The sequence below is a fragment of the Triturus cristatus genome, chromosome 9, assembly GCF_964204655.1.
Source record: "Triturus cristatus chromosome 9, aTriCri1.1, whole genome shotgun sequence".
Classification (NCBI taxonomy): Eukaryota; Metazoa; Chordata; class Amphibia; order Caudata; family Salamandridae; genus Triturus; species Triturus cristatus.
The window spans coordinates 733,454,556-733,477,712 of NC_140592.1; the positions used below are offsets into that span (position 1 = coordinate 733,454,556).

A 23,157-nucleotide genomic window follows, 5' to 3' on the forward strand; every position below is an offset into this window, starting at 1 on the left:
AATCACACACATCAGGTGTGAGCAGGTTAGCAACAGCCATCCACAGATGAGCTGAATTCATCCACCCATCCTTGGCCTTCAGGGGTGGAGACGAAGCAGTGCGCAGGGAATTCTAGGTAACAGAGTGTCAAACATGAGCAGGCTGGCTTCAAACATGAGCAGGCTGGCTTTCACAAAACCCAGCATGGATTAGGAATGGATGGCAATTTGCAAGTAGAATGCAAATGACTGGAAGTCAGTATATGCATGAAGGTGGGGGGGTGGTCTGGAAGCTTATTATGACACTGGAGAGTCCCACAATTTAGCCCCCTGGTGGTGAGCACGAGAATGCAGGGAGCAAGTCGTGACACTGTATCCGTGGAAAACTGATGATTTACTAAGGAAAAAATGAATTATAATATTTTTTTTTCACTTTTTAGGTATGTTGTTCCGTGTAATATTTAAGGTATTGCAACTAAATGCCTTTGACTTCCTTTTATCCCTGATATCAACTTGAAGAATTTACAGATAAAGGACTAAGGTGTAACTTTGTAATAAAATGTATACATGTCTTTAATTTATGTTTAATTGTACATCAAGGAATGTGCACTTCTTATTTTTATGCTTAGAACATGTTTAAATGTTCATATATTCATATGTTAGCCCATAAGCATAAACTTATATCGTACCTATAGTTTTCAGTGCTTCACTTTCACAGAGGTAGGCAAGGATGTTTGGCATGGATAGGAATATCTACATTGTATGCATATTTTTCATTAAAGTATAATATATCCAATAAAGTTTGTATTTCCGAGTTGACCAAAACTAAGACTTATTCCGTTTAGAATATAATAGAGCTGTGACATCGTTTCCTGTGAGATCACGCCATGAAGAGTTATTCCATGAGAAGTTATTGTGCATAGCTTATGTTAATTAGTCCCCGCTTAATTTTTAAGGACTTGTGGTCTGTAAAAAATGTTACTTTTGTTCGTCCTCCTGATGATTTAAAATCAAAGACACAATCTACTTTGTGATTTGTGCTGGGTAGATGAAGACTAACATTATTATTGTTATTGTTATTATTATAGATTTGCTACATTTGGTCCTAGAATTTTGGCATTGACTCCTCTGTTTCATTTTCTAGGGGACGAAAACAATTCCTGTTGGCTTTTGCGCCTTCGCTGTAGAAAAGGTGAGAAGATGATCCGGGCTTTCGTTGTGCTGGATTTGGAAGCTGGGGCACAACCTGCCCAACTCCTGATTACTGCCCCTTCCGCCCACCTCAAGCTTGTGCGGCCTCAGCTGGGTGACACTGGCCTTCTGAGCCCAGGCTGTGGGCTGAGGTTTGAAGTAACAAAGCCCTTCAAGGCATCTGAAAACACTGGGACGTTCTGTGTCCGGACACTGTGCGATGGGCAATCCTTGTGCCGGCCCCTTGCGAAGTGTCCGCCCTTCTTGGTGACTCTCTGGGACAGCACGCGCCAGCCAGGTGGGTAGGCTTCGGGAGGGCAGCCGTGCTCCAACCAATGTTATGTAGGATTTGTAAAGAACCAAGATAACATCCATCAGCCTCCAAGGTGCGACAATGATGAGGAAATCCATAGCCTTGATGTTGAGAACGAACTGCAGGCAGGCATTCCATGAACTGTACTGGGTGGCAAGGCTTATCACCCCGGAGAGGGGAGATTCTCAATTTTTAGAGCAGCTGTCTGGCCAGGATCATCAATTCAACAGGCCTGGCTTGGCCTGCACTGACTCCCGCCTATGATGCTTCTGGAGAAACCACTGGATAGCGCTTCTGGCAACACTGGGAGGGTTTTCCACAAGCACGGAATTCCCATTCACTCTACTTTACAAGAAGAACTCTGGAATCTTAGAATTTCCCAAGAAGTATCTTCCTTTGCCTCATGAAGTGACAATATTTGTCAGCCTTGCAAGAGACATCAGCATATATCTTCTACTCTAATCGGATGTCAGAGATACCTACATGGAATACCATTTAAATGGAGAGATTATCCTCCTGTGAAATCCCTACGCCTTTTATGTCTTAGTGAACCAAAACCATAGTTCAGCTGTCAGAGGTCTCTGAGGTCTGAGTGAGGTAAAAGGAGGGCAATAAATAAACCCAAAATATAGGTCTGAAGCCACCTGTGTAACCTGAGGAATGGCTCTGCTACCTGGAACCTGAGACTGTAAGATCTGCATCACCCATAGGATATCTCTGTTCTGAAGGCCATGTGCGTGCCTTGAGAGTTTGACTGCTGCTTGAGCCTTGAAGGCAAGAGACATCTGATCCCTGGAGTGTCTCGGGATTTTGTTTTATATTTAGAAAGAGTGCAACAATGCAGCATCTTGAACTATGCACTGGACCCCTGTGAACGGATCCTGGTTTGCATGAAGGAATGGGCAGTGTTTGATGCTAAGGGACTGTGTCTGTTTCCTGATGCCTGGATGAGGAAACGACTTTGGAGAGCTGCACTCCTGGATATAGTCTGGCTTATACTATGGACGTCAGACAGTCCAAAGCCTCTGAAAGGCTGGTTGGACTGGGTCATCGGCTGTGTGTGATATGTAAGCGTGACTGAAGTGACCAATTGCACTCGATTCCACCAGCCAACGTCTCAGAGATCTGCCAACAGTCCTCGCTGCCACAAGACTGCACGCTTAACACAAGTTTATAGTTCTTCGGTGCTTATGGGAGAGTGTAGGGACCTACAGAGCACACTGACATAGTGGCCACTGGCAGATTACTCAAGCCCAGAAATCTATTATATTAACAGTAGAGCGGCAAAACCTTTGACGGAAAAAAACATTGGTTCCTCGACCTCGCCTATACTCCCCTTGCTTTTTTGGGGAGCCATACATTAGGCATGAAATTGGGCATGAATGTTAGGATGCGAGGACTTTGTAGCAAAATATTCCTTGCTCCTCTTTAAAGTTCTGGGTTCATATCTTCCCAGAGGCTGTTTTTTATACTGCTTTTGAACATGTCCGCACCTCTTCAGTGCACCCAGAGCCTGATGTCTTTCCCAGGGTTTAGGCTCAGGTGTTGCAAACATGTCTTCGGCACTTCGCTTGGCATTTGTGGTACTTTACCACGGCCTGTACATATATGTTGCAGTGACATTTGTTCTCTAAGTTATTTAAATCCAAATACAATAGACGAACTCAACACAGTCTATCTTACTTAAAGACAGTTTAATCATGGTACAACAATTTTATCATAATTATGGGTTGTGGTGTTCTATTTCAGCTGGATACCTCTGATTAAAAAAATCTCCTGAAAGCAATCTAGCTGAGAAAGAAAACCACCAAAAAAGATTCCCTCAACAGAGCCGCAGAGAGCAGGCCGCACTGACGTCACACCTCCTTCCCCTGACAATGCTGCCTTGCCACTGTTGTGCAGACCAACCACCATAGTACTGGTGCAATATTGCTGGGAAAAACTGGACACAAACTGCTGTTGTAAATCGTCCCTTGTGGCCATTTAGCCGCTTCCACCCTGCCCCGTTCTTTCTGCTGCTCCTCACGTATATTCTGCTCCGCCACCTTCTCCTGTCCCTGCTTTGCTCTGGCCCCATTCTGCCCGCTCCTTCCACTGCTCCTTTTTCTGCTACCCCTGCTCTCTCCGCACTTGGATCCCCAACAGCGAGCCTGAAGGACCTGAGGCCCTAGCAGGCCTCCTAATAATGTTTTGGTGTGTCCCCTTTGACTATATCTTTTTTGTTAAAAATGGTTTCCTCTAGTGGGCAGGAGCTGGCATGCAAATCAGCCGCCTACAGTTTCTGCTCCTTAAAAACTCACAATTACTCTTACAACTATAGCTCCTTTCGCCCACAACCTGTATGCAGTAGGTGTTCTATACCTGACCATGCTGCCTGGATGCCTTGGTCCTTTTGTCTTGGTCTCCTTATATCTGGCATTTTGGAGACAAATCTGGTGCCGATGTCCCCTTTTCCTCTGAGTCCTGTGGGCCCCAGACCTGCAGGGCCACCTCTGTATACCCATGGTAATGCTTCATGATGGAACCATGAGCATCTCTTTTATTCTCTCGTACAGTCATACAGCTGCTGTCACTGACCTTCAGGACCCTGTTGGTGGGGAAGGGGGCAGTTCAGGCATTATACATGTGGTTCTGCATCAGTGAGACATCCAGCCCCTTCTACTAGAGGCTGACCCAGACATGCTGGTCATAACACACCTGCTTTTTCTCCTTTAGCTATTCATGTGTCAAAAGACAAACTCCTGTTCCCATATCTCAAGCACAGAGGGTACCATAGCCATATATTGATCTCAGTTTTTTCACAACTGTCTCAGCTGAGTTGTAGCAGTCCCTTCACTCAACATTCACTCCGGAGCTAAGAGAACCATTGGGCTCCTGTGGCACAGCCCAGTTGGCACAATGAGATTGGCAGACTACTTCTCCCACTGCCTCTTCGGCGGCCCTGAGCATGCTTTCTAGAGTCTCATTAATCTTCTCAAAGAACCCATTCATGTTGGGATGGTAATTAGTGGTTCACGTCACAGATATGCGAGAGATCCCTTATCACTCTGCCCGGCTACTGTGCTGTTAGGCCAAGATGATAACCTCAGAGAAGCTGACCCTGACAAACGCCTGCACCAGTGCCTCAGTTACTGATCTGATGATGACTTCTATCAGAACCTCTGAGTAACTGTACCTGGTGACAAAATCCATACCCACCATTATAAATAAGGCTTCCGGTTTTCCAGTTTTACAGACTGAAAACGATGTGTTTCCTGTCTGTATTTATTTTTAAAATTGGAAAAATGCTGAAAAATGTGCTTCTGGTGAGAGACTCCACGCTGTATTTCGTGAATTCCAGACAAAAGCTGAGCGGATAGACAGCATGGAGAGTTAAAAGAAAGGGATGAGATTTCCTAAAATTACAGGCATATGTTTACAAATATTTGTACTATAATGCTAATATCTAACTGTGAGTGTAGTCTTCTGGTATACGTGCTGCTTAATTTGCTAAAATGTGAAGGCATTCATGAATGAGTGCACATCCAAGAGTTAAACCTGGAAATAAATAATTTTACAGCCTCATTTATTCTCAAAACACAAAATAAATATGGATAAATACCCATAAGATGGCCAAAAAATAAATATGGATAAATAAAGATCGAAATGTAAAAAAAACATAATATATCATAAAACCAGAAGCCCTAATTATAAACCATTTGGTACTAGTGCTACATGAATCTAGGGGACCAGCAGCATAGATCTCTACCTGCTGGAAATGTAGCTATGCAACCCACGTCGAACCAAGAGAGCCTTAAATTTCCCTTATGTGCACTTAGCAAGTTGACTTGGGTATCTACTCCTGCAAAATATATCTAGGTGGTATCCAACTGTGGACCCCTCAAAAGTATTGTGCACCTGCTGTCTGGTTTTAGGCAGGTTCAGATTGCTAGCAAGAGCAATTTCAAGTGCAACCTCTGGATTTTCTCCCTGGAAGAATATGAAACCACCAACCTGCACTTGGTCCTAGTCAGGGAGTGCTTGGAGGACTAACTTGAGGGTTTTTTCATATGACAGGGTTTAAGACTTCCGGTTCGATATGTCAGCCCAAGGCCTAAGGGAGTGCCTACGGGATGTGAAGAGCCAATGCCTCCGAGGTCCACAACAGCTTAGAGCTCTCTGAATTCTTCTTTATTGACAGAGTCCAGGTGGCTCCTCAAAAGCTAGGAGCGTACAGTTACAAATAATCTGAACCACCAACCCTCTTACTTTTCGGAGGAGGGTGCTCTGAATTGCAGCTTGGATGGATGTGGTGCGGCACTAGCCAAACAACCTGAGAAACCTCTTGTTTTACATTTCTCTGAGTGAATGCCACATGTTATCCTTTCACGCAATCCGGTCTCATGAGACTGATCAAAACAGAGTCTTACGGAGCCTTCTGTTTCGAAAGACCACACCAGGCCCTACTCCCCTTCCGGAAACAACAAAGGCATAAGAATATCCCTGGCTACCTCAGTGGCCCATTATGAATGATCCCTATGAGGAGTCCGATGATATATGCTCCGGTGAGTCAGGCAGAGCCCATATCACTGACTATAACTAGTAGTATCCATGCAGCACTGTGGGAGGGCAGGTCGGATATACAGACGCGGAGGGTTTATATACTGTCTAACAACAGTTATTTTATTGTCAAGTGATACAGTTCGGGGTTGTATGGCAGAAGTGGATTGTTCTTGCTCCAATTCAGAGTCCTCAGAATGGGTTGGTGGTGTTGTCGTCTCTGTATCTTCAATGATAAGGCCGGTGGCTAGGGACTGGTGCTCGGCTTCGTCCGTGGTTGTGTCCTTGACCGGAGGCTCGTAAAAGGAGAAAAACAATGATGGCCGTCAGTTACTTCTGCAGTGAGCTAGTACTATTATAACTCCTGTCACCAACACCCGGTGAGCCCTAGGACTTTCTTACTGTTCCGACACCAGGGAAATGCGAGGTGATGTGGAGGAGCAGAAGGGTAGATTTGTGTGAAGGAGGTCCGAACGCGGTGCAAAACAAACAATAAAAAAAAAAATGTGCCAACGATCTTTATCAAGCTTTCCTCACTGCGTTGGCCTCGGAATGCGATCGTTTCCGCCCTCGTCTAATCCTCCCCGATTTCCCCTGAACCAGCGTCACTCACCGGCTCCGCCGCAACTCTCCTGAGTTGCGGCCGCTCTTCAGCTTCCTCCGGTGGACGCCAGCACTCCAGTGGTCGTCTGCTTCTTCTTCCTCGTCTCCGCTCCGGACGCCGTCTTTGCGTTCCCTCTTCTGCTGGGTGCCTCGCACTTCCGCACTCAACTCCTCGCTCTGGGCTTTGCTTCTGCTGGACAACGACGCCTCTTCTTGGGTGGTCCTCACTTTCAAGGACGGCGCAACAGCGCTTCCGGTGTCAACTCCTCCCCTCTCTACCTCTGTGTTGTGCTGCGGAAAGACATGAGAGGTGGGTGTGTCTTTTCCTCTGGCCGCGATTTGTCGGGGGTTGGCCCTAACGTTTTCCTCCCCCGTCATGAAGGATCCAGGTCGCTGTGGTTCCTCACCCTCGATGGAAGAGGTTACCTCGGGGCTCACCCGTTCACATCCCTTTCCCCTTGCTGTCTTACCACTAGGGGTGTTGTCTTGTGGGTATCTCGACAGGAAGTCCACATTTCCTTAATCTGACCCCTTTCTGTGTCGTGTTTGGAATCTGTAGGGTTGCAATGCCAGAAACCACCTTAGCACTCGTTCATTGTTTCCTTTGTTTCGTGCCAACCATTCCAAAGGGGCGTGATCCGTAAAAAGGGTGAATTCCCTTACTTCTAGGTAGTATCTTAATATCTCTATAGCCCATTTGATGGCCAAAGCCTCTTTCTCAATAACAGCATAGTTTTGCTGTCTTGGAAACAACTTCCTACTGATATACAATATGGGCTTCTCCTCCCCCTGTTTGTTCACCTGGGATAAGACGGCCCCTAGTCCTTGTTCTGAGGCGTCGGTCTGGAGGACCAAAGGGAGTGAGAAATCAGGACTGGCTAGCACTGTATCTGATGTTAGGGAGTTCTTAAGTGATTCAAAGGCCTGTAAAATCTCCTGTGAGGGTTGTCCTAGTCTTGCCTCTGTGTTTACGGTTTTCTGTTGTAAATTAGTGAGAGGGGCCGCGGTTTGGGAAAAATTGGGAATAAACCGTCGGTAGTAACCGACTAATCCCAAAAAGGCTCGGAGGTCTTTTTTCGTTTTGGGTAAAGGGATTTGTGAAATAGCAGCTAGTTTGGAATCCTGTGGTCTAATGACTCCTTTTCCCAGTAAATAGCCCAAGTACCGCACCGTTTGGGCTGCTAGACGGCTTTTGGCTGGGTTGATTTTAAGGCCGTGTAGTCCTAGAGCTTTTTTTACTAGAGACAGGTGAGACATATGTTGAGCCCAATCATCGCTATAGATGACTATGTCGTCTATATATGCGCCAGCGTATTTTTCATGGGGCCGCAGGATCTGATTCATGGCTCTTTGGAACGTAGCCGGAGCTCCATGTAACCCAAAAGGCAACACCTTGAATTGGTATAGCCCATCTGGTGTGGAGAAAGCCGTTTTCTCTTTATCTTGGTCTCATAAGGGTATTTGCCAATACCCTTTACAAAGGTCTAACAGTGCTGATATATTTGGCCTTTCCTATTCTCTCCACCATGTCGTACACTCTTGGGATGGGATATGTATCGAATTCCGAGATTTTGTTTACTTCTCAAAAGTTGATGCAAAAACGTACCGAACCGTCCGGTTTTGGCACGAGAACTATCGGCGAATTCCATTCGCTGATGGAGGGTTCTATGATGTTCATTTGTAACATTTTCTCCACTTCCTCTAGGATAGTTTTTCGGTGTGCTTCGGGTATTCTATACGGTCTGAGACGTACCCTTTTACCAGGGTTTGTCTTGATGGCATGTTCTACCATGGACGTTAGTCCAGGAGTCAAAGAAAAGATGTCACAGAGAGGCATGAGAACGTCCGATAGGTTCTTCTTTAGGGCGGGGGAAGTGCTGGATCCATACACTGCACAAACAAAGGAACCGCTGCCTCCGCCTCGGTAACGAGTGTCGGTAAGGGCCCCTCCCATTTCTTCAGTAGGTTGATGTGATATATTTGGGAGGTGCCCCTAGCCGGATCCATCACGATACAGTAGGTAACAGGCGTTACTTTTTCTGTCACAATGTAGGGGCCCTGCTACTGTCCCAACAATTTATGGTCCGAAGAAGCCATCATAAGTAGTACGGAATCACCTACTGCAAAGACTCTCTCTTTGGTTTTCTTATCATATTGTGCTTTTTGTGCAGTTTGTGCTTCTTCTAGATTAGCTCGGACAATGGCTCTAATCTGTCCTAGGTGGGTCTTAAGATTGGACACATATTCGACAAAGGGTTTGGTGTTATTTGTTTCGGTTTGCCATTTCTCCTGAGCCATCTCCAGTAGTGTCCTGGGCTGATGACCAAACAACAACTCAAAAGGAGAATACCCGGTACTTTTCTGTACTTTACATCATATAGCGAACAGGGCCAGGGGTAGCATGTCCTCCCATTTCCTTGTTTCTAGGGCTAGGAGTTTCTTAAGCGTGGTCTTTAGTGTGGCATTATACCGCTCCACCAGCCCATCTGTTTGGGGGTGGTAAGCGGCGGTTCGGATCTGATGGATCCGTAACTGTGCGCACACCTGTCTCATAACCTCAGAGATGAAGTGAGTTCCCTGGTCTGTTAAAATTCCTTTTGGGAACCCTACCCTCGAGAATACTGTTATCATGGCGTTTGCAATGTTGGTAGCATCTGGACGGCGTAAGGCTATCGCTTCCGGAAACCAGGTGGCATAGTCCACTATGATCAACACGTACCGACACCCACTTCGAGAGGGTAATAGGGGACCTATGATAACCATCCCTACTCTACTAAAGGGTTCCTCTATAATAGGGAGTGGGTGGAGGGGTACGGGGGGGGGTCTATACCTGCTATTTTTCTGGCAGACGGGGCATTCTTGGCAGTACCTCTTTACTTGTTGGTAAATAACAGGCCAATAGAACCTCTCTATTATCTGTTTCTCGGTCTTCTCGGCCCCGAAATGACCCCCCAACAGGTGGCTATGTGCTAGAAATAACACTTTGTCTCTAAAGGGTACTGGAATCAGTAACTGGGGTGTCTGGGTGGGGTTTCCTTTTCGATACAGTAACCCATTTTTAACAAAAAATAAGGACCTACATGTAGGGGATCCTCTTGGTCTAGGGCGGCATTCCAAGCTTCTTGCAACACAGGATCTTCCCGGTCAGTGGCACAGATGTTTCTATCCATTTCCCAGGGGTTTTCGTCAGGTAAGATAGGCAACGCTGTAGGGACTCTTCTTTTTTTTTGCTCTGTTTTGTTTCCTGCTTTTCCGTGGTTTGGATTCTGGCCACTCCTGGTTTTCTTCTCCAGAAAAGGGGGCTGTGGCCCACCAGTCCTCTTCCATCTCGGGGACTCGCTTTAGCATTTGTGGTAGGTTCGGGTAGTCATTCCCAAGAATGACTTGTTCCGGCAAATTGGGGATGAGTCCTACTTTTAAGGAGGTGCCAGGGTCGTTTGGATGCTGTATTTGGACCTTGGTGGTGGGATACTGCTTAGTATCACCGTGGACACAACCAATAGCCACGATCCCGTCAATGGGTCCGATCCAGGGTTCTAGGTCTTGGGGTCTGATGATGCTTTGTCGGCATCCTGTATCAGCCAAAGCCATGGTGGGTTGTCCGTTCACGTTACTCTACAATGATAAGGGGGAAGCCTTTTCTCCGAAGAGGAACAGTAATAATTGCGAGCCATCCCTATTTCCATGGGCTCTTCCTTTTGGGGGCAGAATCGAGCAATGTGTCCCATCCCTCCACAATGGAAACACTGTGGTCCAGGTGGTGGGGGTCTAAACACTGGTATTCCAGGAGGTCCGAGAACAATGGTCACGGGTTCCGATTTCTTTACTATAGGAGGCCGGTGTGTTCCAGAACCGCCTGTTTTCCACGGGGAGTCGTCTTTTCCTTTTTGTATTTCCTGGGCACGATTATATGCGCTGGCTATTTCTACGGCAGTCTCCAGGGTGAGGTGGGCTTGTTGTCTAACCCATCTCTGTATGGGAGGATGAAGGGAAGGCAAATATTGTTCCAGGTATATCTTGGACATGATATCGTCCTTGTCAGTAGTGGCAGGCTTCAGCCACCTGTCTGTTATGTCCTTCACCCTGAAGTACAGAGCCCGTGTGGTTTCTTGGGGCCTTCTTTTATTTGCCTGAGCTTTATCCGGTAGGACTCATCATCGACTCCTAGTCTCTCCATAATACATTGCTTGATATCAGCGTAGGGGACCGTTCCTTGTACTGTCGCAGCCTGATAGGAGGCTTGTAGATCCCCTGACAGAAGGGGTCCCAGGTACTGTCCCCACTTGTCAGCAGGCCAAGCCGCCGCCATGGCTATCCGCTCAAAGTTATTAAAGAAAAAATCTGGGTCTTCCCCACTGACATATCTCTGTAGAACCATGGACGGAAGGGAGGTGGGTCCTCGCTGATGGCCCAGGGCCTCGGTGAACTTGTCCATTGCTGTCTCATGAGCCTGTCCTTGTCCCGTCAGCACTTTCTGCATCTTTTTCCGGTCTTCCTCCACTACGCTGAGAAACCTCTCCATCACTTTACCCAGGTGTTCTTGGTTCTCCGCCATTTTCGCCAGCGCAGCCTCCATGTCTCCGCTGGATCCCACTTCTGACACCAATTGTGGGAGGGCAGGTCGGATATACAGACGCGGAGGCTTTATATCCTGTCTAACAACAGTTATTTTATTGTCAAGTGATACAGTTCGGAGTTGTATGACAGAAGGGGATTGTTCTTCCTCCAATTCAGAGTCCTCAGAATGGGTTGGTGGTGTTGTCGTCTCTGTATCTTCAATGATAAGGCCGGTGGCCATCGACTGGTGCTCGGCTTCGTCCGCGGTGGTGTCCTTGACCGGAGGCTCGTAAAAGGGGAAAAACAATGATGGCCGTCAGTGACTTCTGCAGTGAGCTAGTATTATTATAACTCCCGTCACCAACACCCGGTGAGCCCTAGGACTTTCTTACTGTTCCGACACTAGGGAAATGCGAGGTGATGTGGAGGAGCACAAGGGTAGATTTGTGTGAAGGAGGTTCCAACGCGGTGCAAAACAAACAATTTTAAAAAATGTGCCAACGATCTTTATCAAGGTTTCCTCACTGCGTTTGTCTCGAAATGCGATCGTTCCCCCCCTTGTCTAATCCTCCCCGGTTTCCCCTGAACCAGCGTCACTCACCGACTCCGCCGCAACTCTCCTGAGTTGCAGCCGCTCTTCAGCTTCCTCCGGTGGACGCCACCACTCCTTGGTCCAGTGGTCGTCTGCTTCTTCTTCCTCGTCTCTGCTCTGGTCGCCGTCTTCACGTTCCCTCTTCTGCTGGGTGACTCGCACTTCCGCACTCGACTCCCCGCTCCAGGCTTCGCTTCCGCTGGACAACGACGCCTCTTCCTGGGTGGTCCTCACTTTCAAGGACGGAAAGACATGAGAGGTGGGTGTGTCTTTTCCTCCGGCCGCGATTTGTCGGCGGTTGGCCCTAATGTTTTCCTCCCCCGTCATGAAGGATCCTGGTCGTTGTGGTTCCTCACCCTCAATGGAAGAGGTTACCTCGGGGCTCACCCGCTCACAAGCACTCCATTGGAGCAGCAAAGGATTACCAGGTAACCCAGTGTCAGGTCGGCACCACAAAGGTCATGCATTCCACTCAAACTAATGGACTGATTTAGGGGAGGCAAGTATAGATGGGGTTCTGGGTGCACTCTGTCTTTGGCTTCGCTTGACCTTCTGTGTGAACTGTAATTTTCTCTGTAAAAAAAATTCCATGTGTTCCTTCATGAACAGAAAAGAGGAAGGGGGGACCTGGTCACAACTCACTCTACATGAGCGGTTGGACTCTGACCAAGCCAACCAGATTCCCAGCATCTCTCCATCGTTCCCCACTGGTACCTGAAGATTGGGGGATCAAGAAAGAACCGATGTAGTTCTCAGCTTCTCTCATGTAGTACATTTTAGAACTGCAACCAAATGCATGAATGAGTGTGGTATGCTGAGTACTTTAACACCATTCCTGTCCGCAGGGGAGGGACATCGTTCATTTACAGAGTATAGGAGAAACCTATTCTATCAGGCGAATACTAGACTTTTTACCAGGATCTCTAATTAAGAGAAGAATCTGGCAAAGAGAGAAGATGGTACAGAAGTGGTAGCTATAAGGAGCCATCCTTTAATAAATAATACTGAGCTGGTGTACCTTAAGTTATATCTGCTTCAAGCTCAGTACCTAGGATGACCTGCCACATTTGGCGTGGGGGGTATAATCATTAAGGGCCAAATAATTGACAATTATTTACATTAAGTAAGTGGCTAATCCTATACCTTCACATAGCCTCTGGAAATAATGTTGTGAAGAGACTGGACTAGATTTAAAAAAAACAAAAATCTAATAAATTATTTGAGAAAGTTTTGCATCTATTTAAGAAATTGTATATAGATTTTGCAGACACGAAGGGGAGCTTAATATCTAGAGGAAAATTCGATCTCAACAGACAGTCTGAAGTGTAATTAGTTCCCAAAGGAAACTTCAGTTTGTAATTCAGCTTTCTTTCCATAGGAGGTCCTGTTGTACAATTAAACTTTTTTCTGTGACTCGTTTTGACTGCTCAGTTATTTTGTTAAGAGTGTGCTTTGAATTAGCTCAGTATTGCCCCTGCACCACAAGGGTTGCTGCAAGATTTGTCAAGGCAAATCCTCACATACCAGCTTCTGCTGTAATAATCATCCTCCGACATATCTCTTCTGTTTCTGACTCTTACTTTCTGTTACTTCCTTGCACACAGTGTGCTCTGATTTAATCTTCTGTTGGGTGGGAAATAAACTGAAATTACATCATTGTGGACTTCAAGGGTAACTATTGGGCTTTATTTGGCTGAACAGTTGTGCTAGGTTGCCTTGCTGTAAGCCTGGCCACTGATCTACTGGGACCCAGAACATTCCATTACATGGATTAGGAATACCTACTTGACAGAAACCGTGACCAACACACCAACCAGTAGTTAAAAAATATATATACGCTTTACATAAAAATCCAGAATGATTAGTCAAATCATTAGTTATACATAATGAATACGCAGAACAGTCTCAGAAACCTTACACAGTATCTTCTCCCACATTAGTGAGGAATATCTTCTGCCAGAGCATACTTTAATCTAGTCGAGTAGCACACCAGTTACAGCTGACATGGTGCAAACTGAAAAACATTGATATAGAGAGATATGAGATCACGAGGACAGGGAGCCTCTTTGGGATCGTCTGCAAATATATCCACCACACACCTGATCCTTGAAGTCCCTTACTCTACAAGTCAGTTGGCAGGGATTGGAGTTTGGCTGGTAATTTGAGGAATGTTTGGCAATGGGGTCATTTATTTGCTGACCCAAAAACTCCATATTTCACCTAGAGAGTTACTTTCCCCAAAGCCTCTTCTATACATGATGACACATTGTCCAACGCGATAGCTTAATGTGATTCTCACACATTTTAAAGAGTTTTGCTTTGAGCATTAAGTTCTAATCCCTCACATTCTCCACAGACAACCAAAAAAAGAAAATTTGCTTATATTGATTTAAGTCTACATAGGAGTTTCCATATTGTTCATATGCTGAGTGCAACTATGTTTGTTAAAAATGTTTGTTGATGATTGTCTCATCAGCGGTGACATGCGCTATATCTGGGAGGTATTTGACTGCAACTACTGTGGGCCAGCCGCGGCCCGTGGAGGGAGTTCCGTGGGGCGGAAAGGCGGGGCGGGGGAGGGGCAGGGTGGGGGGTACATTTTGCGATGCAGGGCGCACAACGAAATTCGTTTTATTTATTTAATTGTTTAATTACCTCCAATTATCCATATTCTGGTTTTTAGTACCTTCCACCCTGCCCCTCCCCCGCCCCGCCTTTCCGCCCCACGGAACTCCCTCCACGGGCCGCGGCTGCTGTGGGCAATATTGTAGACATCCTTTTTTGGAAGAATATTCTCCTCTTTTTAAGAATCATGAAAATCTACTTTCTTTTAAAAAGAACTTTACACCAATATAATTATGCTAATCAAAGTAACATCACAGAAAACCACCCAACCACGTGATGACAAATCCATGAGTGTTTGATTATCCAGTACAGACAGAACAATAGAACAATAGTACTTTGCAGCATCTGTAAGTGTTGCATCTGGGATCTGTAATTTCCATGGCTGATCTATCAGGACTCCTCTCCGCAATCCTCCCCCGGCCTTAGCAGCTCCCTGGCCTAACACTGGTCAGTCTCCTGAAGGTAGGTATTCCTTCTTCACATCAGCACTCACGCCAGTCCTACTGTAGTCACTTATGGGCTTCGCATCTATTCCCTGGTCCCGTATTTGATTTGATTCGTCTTGTCTTTTTTCTTTTTGGATTACTTAAACGTGTCATAACTTAATGCTATGTAATTTTGTTTATCAGTGTCATGGCGGCCTAGTTTCTGGTGGGCCGTGTATAACGTGGAGCAACACTTTCCTGTCAGCCAGGTCTTCGTTTGTTCTCTGGTTAGCTGCATCTGGATTACCACATGTGTTGTCAGTTTCTGCATATCTAGCTATGTTGGGTCTGAGTGGTTGGAGATAAATTCTAATATATTTATTTAATGTTTGATTTGTGCCAATATTACCAAAAAAACATTTAATTGCATGCAATACTTTATAAAATACAACTTTTATATGAATGGTTGGAGACAGTATGACCCCTAGTGCAGCAAACTTGTGTCTCATGTTCCCTTTCTTGGGTTAGTGGATTAGCCTCAATAGACACTGCTTCAGTCTATTGTGGGTCTTTTACCAATGACTGTGTGAACTTTACACAACACCTACCCCAGAATTCCTGAATCTTGAGGCACAACCAAGTCATATGTGTAAACCCTTCCTGGGGGATTCTACGGAGGGGGCTAGGTATATTTTAATTCAATACAATTGGTTACAAGCAGTAGACTGCCAATATTCCAATACCCAAAATGCTCTTCCAACCTTAGCCGAACCCTGTGCAACGCTCCCCACCCCTCCATGGGTGAAACTCCCGCACGAGGGTAGCCCAATCACAGAGTGTGGCTGCCAGCGGCCCAACAGTCACCATCTATTGTAACCACAGATTTTGATAGGGTCTCTAGTTCTTTTTCACATTCGTCTGTATTTATCCAAATTTATTCTGTGGTCAGACTATATGGGCTTATATATTTTTATTATTTTGTTTTTTGTGAAAAATATGAACCTTCAACTTTTATTTTTCTGTATTTTTTTAACCAATAAAAAATATATATTCATACTTCAATGCCTGTTAGGTTAGCATAAGTAACACATGAGCATTGTAGCATGTACACGTGCACTTCCAGTGTTTTGCAGACGTAATTAGGTAATTTTCTCCCCTTTCACTACCCTACTCGTCTCTGCATAGCTACTGGTGTGGTCGTTTTTACTGACAGTACTGGAACCACACAAAAAAGATCTGTTTTCTGGCTTTAGTCATATTTGAAAAAATATTACATCCAGGGAAACAATTGTTTTTATTCCTTTACTTATTTGTAAAAGCCAGTAAAATGTACATCTGGGAGCCTGAATCATGATATAATACCTCCTGAAATAGGGCCGTACTGGGACAGAAAATAGGCCCGGGAACCAAAATAAAAGTATCCCATGTTAGCGAAGCTAAAAGAGAAGCCCAAATTTGCAAATCGGGGCAGTTTTGAACTTGTAAAGACATGCTATATAGGTGTTCTAGGATGGTGTTGGAGACTGTATGCATTCTTGCTTACTGCAAGGAATGTCTGTGGTAATATCAAGGAAATCAACAGTAAAATCAAACCCACCAAAACCATAAAACAGGCAAATAAACAGCCAAAATACGACCCACAAACGAACCTGTCAGATCAGCCCTCCCGGCACTGTCGATTGCCCTACAGACACTGCTTTAAATTGGCAGGTACTGTCCGGTACTAAGTACCTGCACTTCTTTAATTTGAAAGGAAGAATATACCCGCACTTCTCAGCAGTACTGCAATCCCTTTAATGGGAGGTTACCGGCACTTCTCAGGAGCACACAGGTACTCTGGATAGTGAGTATCAGCCCTTCTATATATCCATTTAAAGCACTGCCTATAGGCCAGTCCAACCCTGCCTCAAACAATATCGTCCTTCGCCAACCATCACAAAACTCCTCTGCACACTCACTCCTAGCCCCCGAAATTCACCTGAGCTTTCCGAATCACGCTCACCTAAATGAAACAAGCATTTGCAATGCAATAGGTCTCGCAGTTGTTAAGAGTTTGAGCTATTGGCACTGTAAATGGCAATGCATTTTATTTATGTGTGGGTTTTTAAAACATAAATAAAAGGCATTGTCATTTACAATGCCAATAGCTCAAACTCGTATAAATGCGAGACCTATTGCATTGCAAATGCTTGTTTCTAGTTACAGTCACATGGAGCAGCTGATAGCTTTACATTCCCGTCACCCCCACCCCAGAGATGAAGGCTGGCTGCAGTTTTATGGCAGGCTGCCCTTCCTGCCAGAGCGGGTGTGGAGGCCGTAAACGCAGCTTGGAGCCTGGTTTGATCTCCTGTAATCACAGGAAGCGCTTGTCTGTTTGCTCAAATGTTGTAAATTCCAGAAATGTGCTTTCTCAATGGCTGTGAATTTCCAAAGGGCACCTCAAGAGGACAAGAAAAAATATATATTAATTTGGATATTCCAGTCCCTAACCCCATACTAAACATCGGTCTGTACATTGCCCAGTGTAAATCCCCAATGGAACGTTGAAGCTAAAATGAACGGACCAATCAAAAAAATGTTATTGCAATATACATTCTTGTGCTTAATTCAACGTCCAAAGGTTTTTGTGAGTACTACAATGAATAGTTATCTCAAATCTACGTACCATTGAGAAGTAATATGTTATGCATCTCACAAAGCCAGCCTCACCCATTCACACAGTGCTACTGTTTCTTAAACGATGGATAAGGATGCCCCTTGCACTGACAAATTTAAGACTGAACAACATGATCGTTTTGCTGTTGACAACAAGCTCGTTTCTTTGCATAATTTGGAAGAAAACGGGGAAGAAAAATGACATATTAGGACAGGTCACCAAATATATCCTGTATTTCAGAAAGATGATTTCTGCACTTAACATCGCTACACTAGTGTTATTGTAGGCCAAAGTGGAAAGCATAGGCCCAGACAAATCTATGTGCCTCCCCCCATACATCTTCATTACAGTTAAAAACATCTAGGAAAGAGTCTCTCGGTCCAATCGGCCACTTCACACCTCTTGCACACACTGGGCATTGCAGCAAGTTCCCCGTGTGTTTACACCACCATAAAAGATGCTCAGGGGACCAGTCACCTTTCCCAAGTCTGATGTGTACATAGTGGCATGAATTCTGCCGCTTGATCCAAGAAGGATTTCTACAGTACTGCGAAGTACTGTTGAGGCAGACACTGCAACGTTCATAAAGGCCTCTGTACCGTCTTCTGGATTTGGAATGCCATGCGCGACAAGACTTACTTTTCTTCAGTTCCCCCTTTGAAAGAGGCCACTTTCTCCTGCAGAAAACTAGAAGTCGTCCAGTATACGATTTGCTTTCAAAACCGGACAATGAAATCGTATTTTGGGGAAATTAAACCACTGCATGGGATCCTCACCCCTGACTCGTTGGGGGTACAGCAGTATTTGCAATTATGTTATATAACAGTAACACTGAGACCACATCTTGAGCTGTAGAGCCACCAGGTTCATGCACTCTAGTGTCGTGTTCTGACGAATGCTTGCTGGTAGCAAGACTTCTTTCTTCACTGCCTGTCGACCGCAGTCCTCGCGGGTGAGTTCAAAGCATATCCAGGGCCCACAAAAGGCGTTTTTGCACCTTTCTTCGGTAGCATACATGTCCCTTATCTCTAAATGCCCTAGGCATGTTTTTGTGTGTTTTGATTGCTCAACTACAGTGTACTGCATTCAGTTTATTCTTTTTCTTTTTGTGGTTTGACTAATGGCAGCTGCAGTCCGAAATGCACGCAGGATCCTAATCAAAAACACTTTCACATGGATCAAATTACAATTGTAAGCAGTTGCCTGCCGTTTAACGATGACAACTACCTGCACTTACTATTTTGTCTTTTGGAAGATGGAAAACATTACTTGGTAGACTACTTTAGGGACCCATACCATAGTGATAGGTAACCATCAGAAAAAAAAGAGTGTGTGCACCAGAAAAGTTCTCAAGGACTAGTGGGGGTGGGAAGAAAGACAAATACAATGAGGGGCACACACTAAAATACCCAAAGAACACGGGCACAACAACGTGCAACACAAAGTTTCCTTTATTTACATTTAATCAGAGAGAGATGTATTTTGTAGCAAACAATGCTAGCACTATACGAAAATCCTATATTATGCCGTTTCCTTAATGTCCAGTCTATGAATACTTGGTCTCAGTGCGTTGCAGCTCGCACGCCCTGCATTGATGCTTTAGGAACACATAACAAATGAATTACAAATATATCTAAAAACTCTATTAAAAGATCCGTTTTTATTAAAAGCAATACCAATACATATTAGATTATAATTTTCATGAACGCCAGTTTCGAACAAGCACTGCTTGAGAGCTGGAAACTGGTTTGAAAATCACTGCATGCAATAAAACGTGGAAACCCTGAAAATGGTGAAAGGGAGACGGTAGCCCTATTGTATGAAGGGGGACAACATGCTTCTCTGCCTCCAGTTAAGCGGGAAAACGAGGCCGCTGGGTTTCACAGCTCATGCGAGCCATCTCTCCTCTTGATCTGCCAGCTTGATGAAACCCTGTTTATGGGAATCTGAGCCCTTCAGAGTAGAGATGGCGTTGCTTATAAACAGACACAACATTGCTGGGCCACTTGCAAGATCAAAAGAGGCTTTAAACACGATCAGCGAAATTGATTTATGCGCCGTTTCAGTAACATTCAGCTATCGATTTCACCACTTATCAGTATAAACATATATACTGCAGAGGTATCATTACCAAAGGCACTGGAGTTTAACCCATGGGAAGCGGTAAAGATAAGACTGCTCGGAGAACGCAGTAGCATAGCCGGCCGCGAATGTGAAAGTGATCGCGATCACGATAAAACATCAAAGCGGCCGAGCGGCCACGAAAGTGAAAGACAACGAGTGCTTTCAGGCTGCCAAATGGTGCGCGCGCCCGGCACACATGCACAGTAGTTGGCGGCCTGAAAGCACTCGTTTGCACTTCCAAAAGTGCTTACTATAAGTCTCGCCAGAGCAGCGCTAAAGCGCTGTCTCAGGCGAGACCTAAAAAGCACAGATTTTCAATCCTCGATGATCACCGTTTACTCCTCTTCAACAACATAAATATGCTCTCAAACGCCCCCTTCCATTTTTTCACTCTTTCTTGGCTGCCATTAACTGTGCACCTACCAGTTTCATAATCGCTACATAAAGTAGCTTTGTGATCTTAACTGTGTATTTCCTCTGTCTTTCTCTTTACCAGCAACTTTGTCCTCCTTAATACTTACTATTTTTCACTTTTTCGCTCCCACCTCAGACCTTCTCCGTATCTTCTTTTTCACCTTTGTGCCACCTCCTTCACGATGCATTATCATAGCTTTATAGTCGCCGTAGATGGCTATTCCGGCCATTAAAGGCCCGCTCCAGCCTTAGAGGCCCGAGCTCAAGGCCTTTAACAAGGGAGCAGGCTTTTAATGGCCAGTATCGCCAACTACGACAGGCTATAAGGCTATTAGAACATTCCACCTCATCTGGGCAGAATGTTCTAATTAGTAAATCAAAGGCCTCACGGAGCACAAGTGGGTTGAAATCCCATTGGGCTCTGCGATGCCTTTGTTCACTGCTGTTGCTGTGAATGTTGTACAGCTAACAGTGGCATGCAGGGCCACAGCTGTTAGCCTTAGAACATTCACACCAAGAGCTGTGAAAAGTAAACTGAAGACAGGCCCTGTGTCTTCCTGGCTTGGCTGAATTGCTTTTTGTAGTTCAGCCAAGCCAGTGCGACCCAGGAGCTGACCAGCATTCTCCCCCCCTCCTTCTGAGGCTCAAGTGACACTGAGCTAGGGAGGAGGGAGGGGGAAGGCTCCGGTGCGCCCTGCAGCACATCCTCTGTCCTTTGCTTTCCCTTGCCCAATCCATATATTTTGGAGGGACAGGGAAAGAGAAAGGCAGAGGCTATTTATTAGAACTTTTAAATGTTGAGTGCAGAGGGCCTATACCAGTTCATATAGGCTGCTCCTGCTCCATTGTCTTCAATGGAGCTTTCAACATTCCTATGCTCTAATATAGCCTTAGAGCCCGACCTAGCGGGCTCTACCGGCCATTAAAGGCCTGCTCCAGCAATAAAGGCCCAAGCTGAAGGTGCCTTTAACAAGGGAGCGGGCCTTTAATGGCCGGTAGAGCCCGCTGAGGGCAGAATGTTCTAATTGGTAGAAACAAAGACCTCTCTGAGCCCAAGGGGATTTAAATCCCCTCAGGCCCTATGAATGTAAAACAACATTAGAATGTTGTTCTGCGGGTTTCCACTAGCCCGTAGAAGCCCAGAGCACTCCATTGTCTGCAATGGGGTGCTCAACATTCTAATGTTCAAATATTTATTAGAACCTAGGAATGTTGAGAGCTCTATTGGAAGACAATAGAGTAGCTCCGGAGCTCCAACATTGCACTGTTTGTCTTCATGTTTCTCCTTTTTTAATTTAGAATGATCTAAAAGCTTTATAGCCCTTCTGCCTCCAGCTTTACCGGTTGTTAAAGGCCCTCTCCCTCATTATAGGGTTCAGGGCCTTTAACAACCAGTATAGCTCTCAGCAGCTGGCTATAAGGCTATAATTGCACACATTGTTTTATTTATTAAAATACTTTAAATAGCTCTTTCCTTCAATGTTCAGTGTCACCTTAAAATAGGAAATCCCTGATGGCAACACTGTTTAAATTGACGCCATATAAGAGCTTCTTCAGAATATAACTCAGTGAAAATTAGATGTAGAGAAGAGCAAGGACAAGTGGGCGCCTTAACATAAGAAAAAAATAGGGGCAATTCAATATTCCAGCAACCCTTCTCTTCTGTACCCCATCTTTGCCCAGGTCAGCCTCTATGTTCTCACTGCTCAATACACACTTTCACACCTTCTTCCTTCCTCTTGCGATTCTGTCAACTCACTCCACCAACACCTTATACCTTGTTGTTGGTGAGCCGTTGTATCCTGTGAAAGCTTTGTCCTATTCATCAGTATCGTAATTCTGTCACTGTTTTCCCTGCTTTCACTCCCTTGGCTTTGACTTCTTTCTGGCCTATACAAAAGAAACAAATTCACTTCCCATGTTATTTTCATCTCTGTGAGGCCTCCACCAAAGTCCTTTGTCGCGCAACGTGCCCAGCCATCCTCTCCTTGACTGCTACAGTCTGTCAACCCTGCTGCTTCTCCATACTGTCATCTTACATTTTCTTTTCCTCCATGTCATTTTCACCTGAATCCATGTCCATGAACTACTCCTCATAGGCCAAATCCCCTTACTGACAGTCCCACCCTTGTGGCCAACATCTCTGGCCGGCCAGTGAAACTTTCTGTTGGTCACCACTGTCAGCTAGGTTTCCCTGGACGCCTCCTTGTCTTTGTGCTGGTGCCCTTGAGCGGTTCCAGACTCTGCTGGTGTGATCCTCACCATTCTTGACACAGTTTACAAGCATCTTCCTTCCCACCACTCAACAGCTCCTCCATTTGGGTCTGCCTGCACTTCCTCGGTCCCCCAGGGTGGCGCAGACCCTCCTGCCCACCAATCTAACACTAGCCCAAGCCAATGTACCCTGTGTCTGCACTGTTGCTTTCCTATTCTTTCCTCCCTCCTGTCATTCTCCTTGTTCTCTGATCCCTTTTGCTTTTCTTCTTGTTCTGTTCCTGCCCTCACTGCCACTTGAAGTGCCTTTTTTGACAGCTCCTCATCTCTCTACGTCATCTCTATGCGACACCCCTCCTCCCACCATCCTATAATGGCCTTCAATGGAAACTGCTGGCCCATTGCTGTCACTGTCCTGTCTGCTTCCCTTTCCCCCATGTGCATATTGCTCCCTGCCTTTTTGCTACTGATCACCACTCCTCTTCTGTGCCACCTAAATTGCACACAGCTTCTACATCTTCTCCAAGACTGTGCAGGCTTACCTTATACTGCCGCCCCACCCAGGGTCGGACTGGCCTATAGGGCAATCAGGCAGTGCCCGATAGGCTGGTCTGACAGATCAGGCTGTGGATCTGTTTTTTAGTTGTTTTGGGCCAGTTGTATGACCAGGTGCACCAGTTTTTACTGTTTATTTACAATATATTACTACTTTTTAACAATAAGGTTCACTAATGTGGACCACTTTATTTAGGTGCCCCGGCCTGTTTTTTTGTCCCAGTTCGTCCCTTGCTCCACCCCTTCCCACTGATGTCTGTACGCTCAGTGGCATGCTGACCCACCACTATATCCTACCAAGCCAAGAAGAAGCCTTATCCAGAAACTGCACCCCACCAAAACAATGTCGTTCCTGGCCAGTATGATGCCA

At 45.5% G+C, this 23,157-nt stretch overlaps 1 protein-coding gene across 1 annotated transcript in view; it reads left to right on the forward strand.

Annotated features, from left to right (window-relative positions):
- The window catches only part of LOC146798646 (uncharacterized), a 172,492-nt gene extending 159,305 nt beyond the window's left edge, over positions 1-13,187 (forward strand). Inside the window, exon 2 of the mRNA XM_085625966.1 lies at positions 1,124-13,187. Within this exon, the coding sequence (XP_085482092.1) occupies positions 1,124-1,476 (353 nt within the window). The 3' untranslated portion in view covers positions 1,477-13,187. The remainder of the gene's footprint in view (positions 1-1,123) is intronic.
- The last annotated feature ends 9,970 nt before the right edge of the window (positions 13,188-23,157 follow it).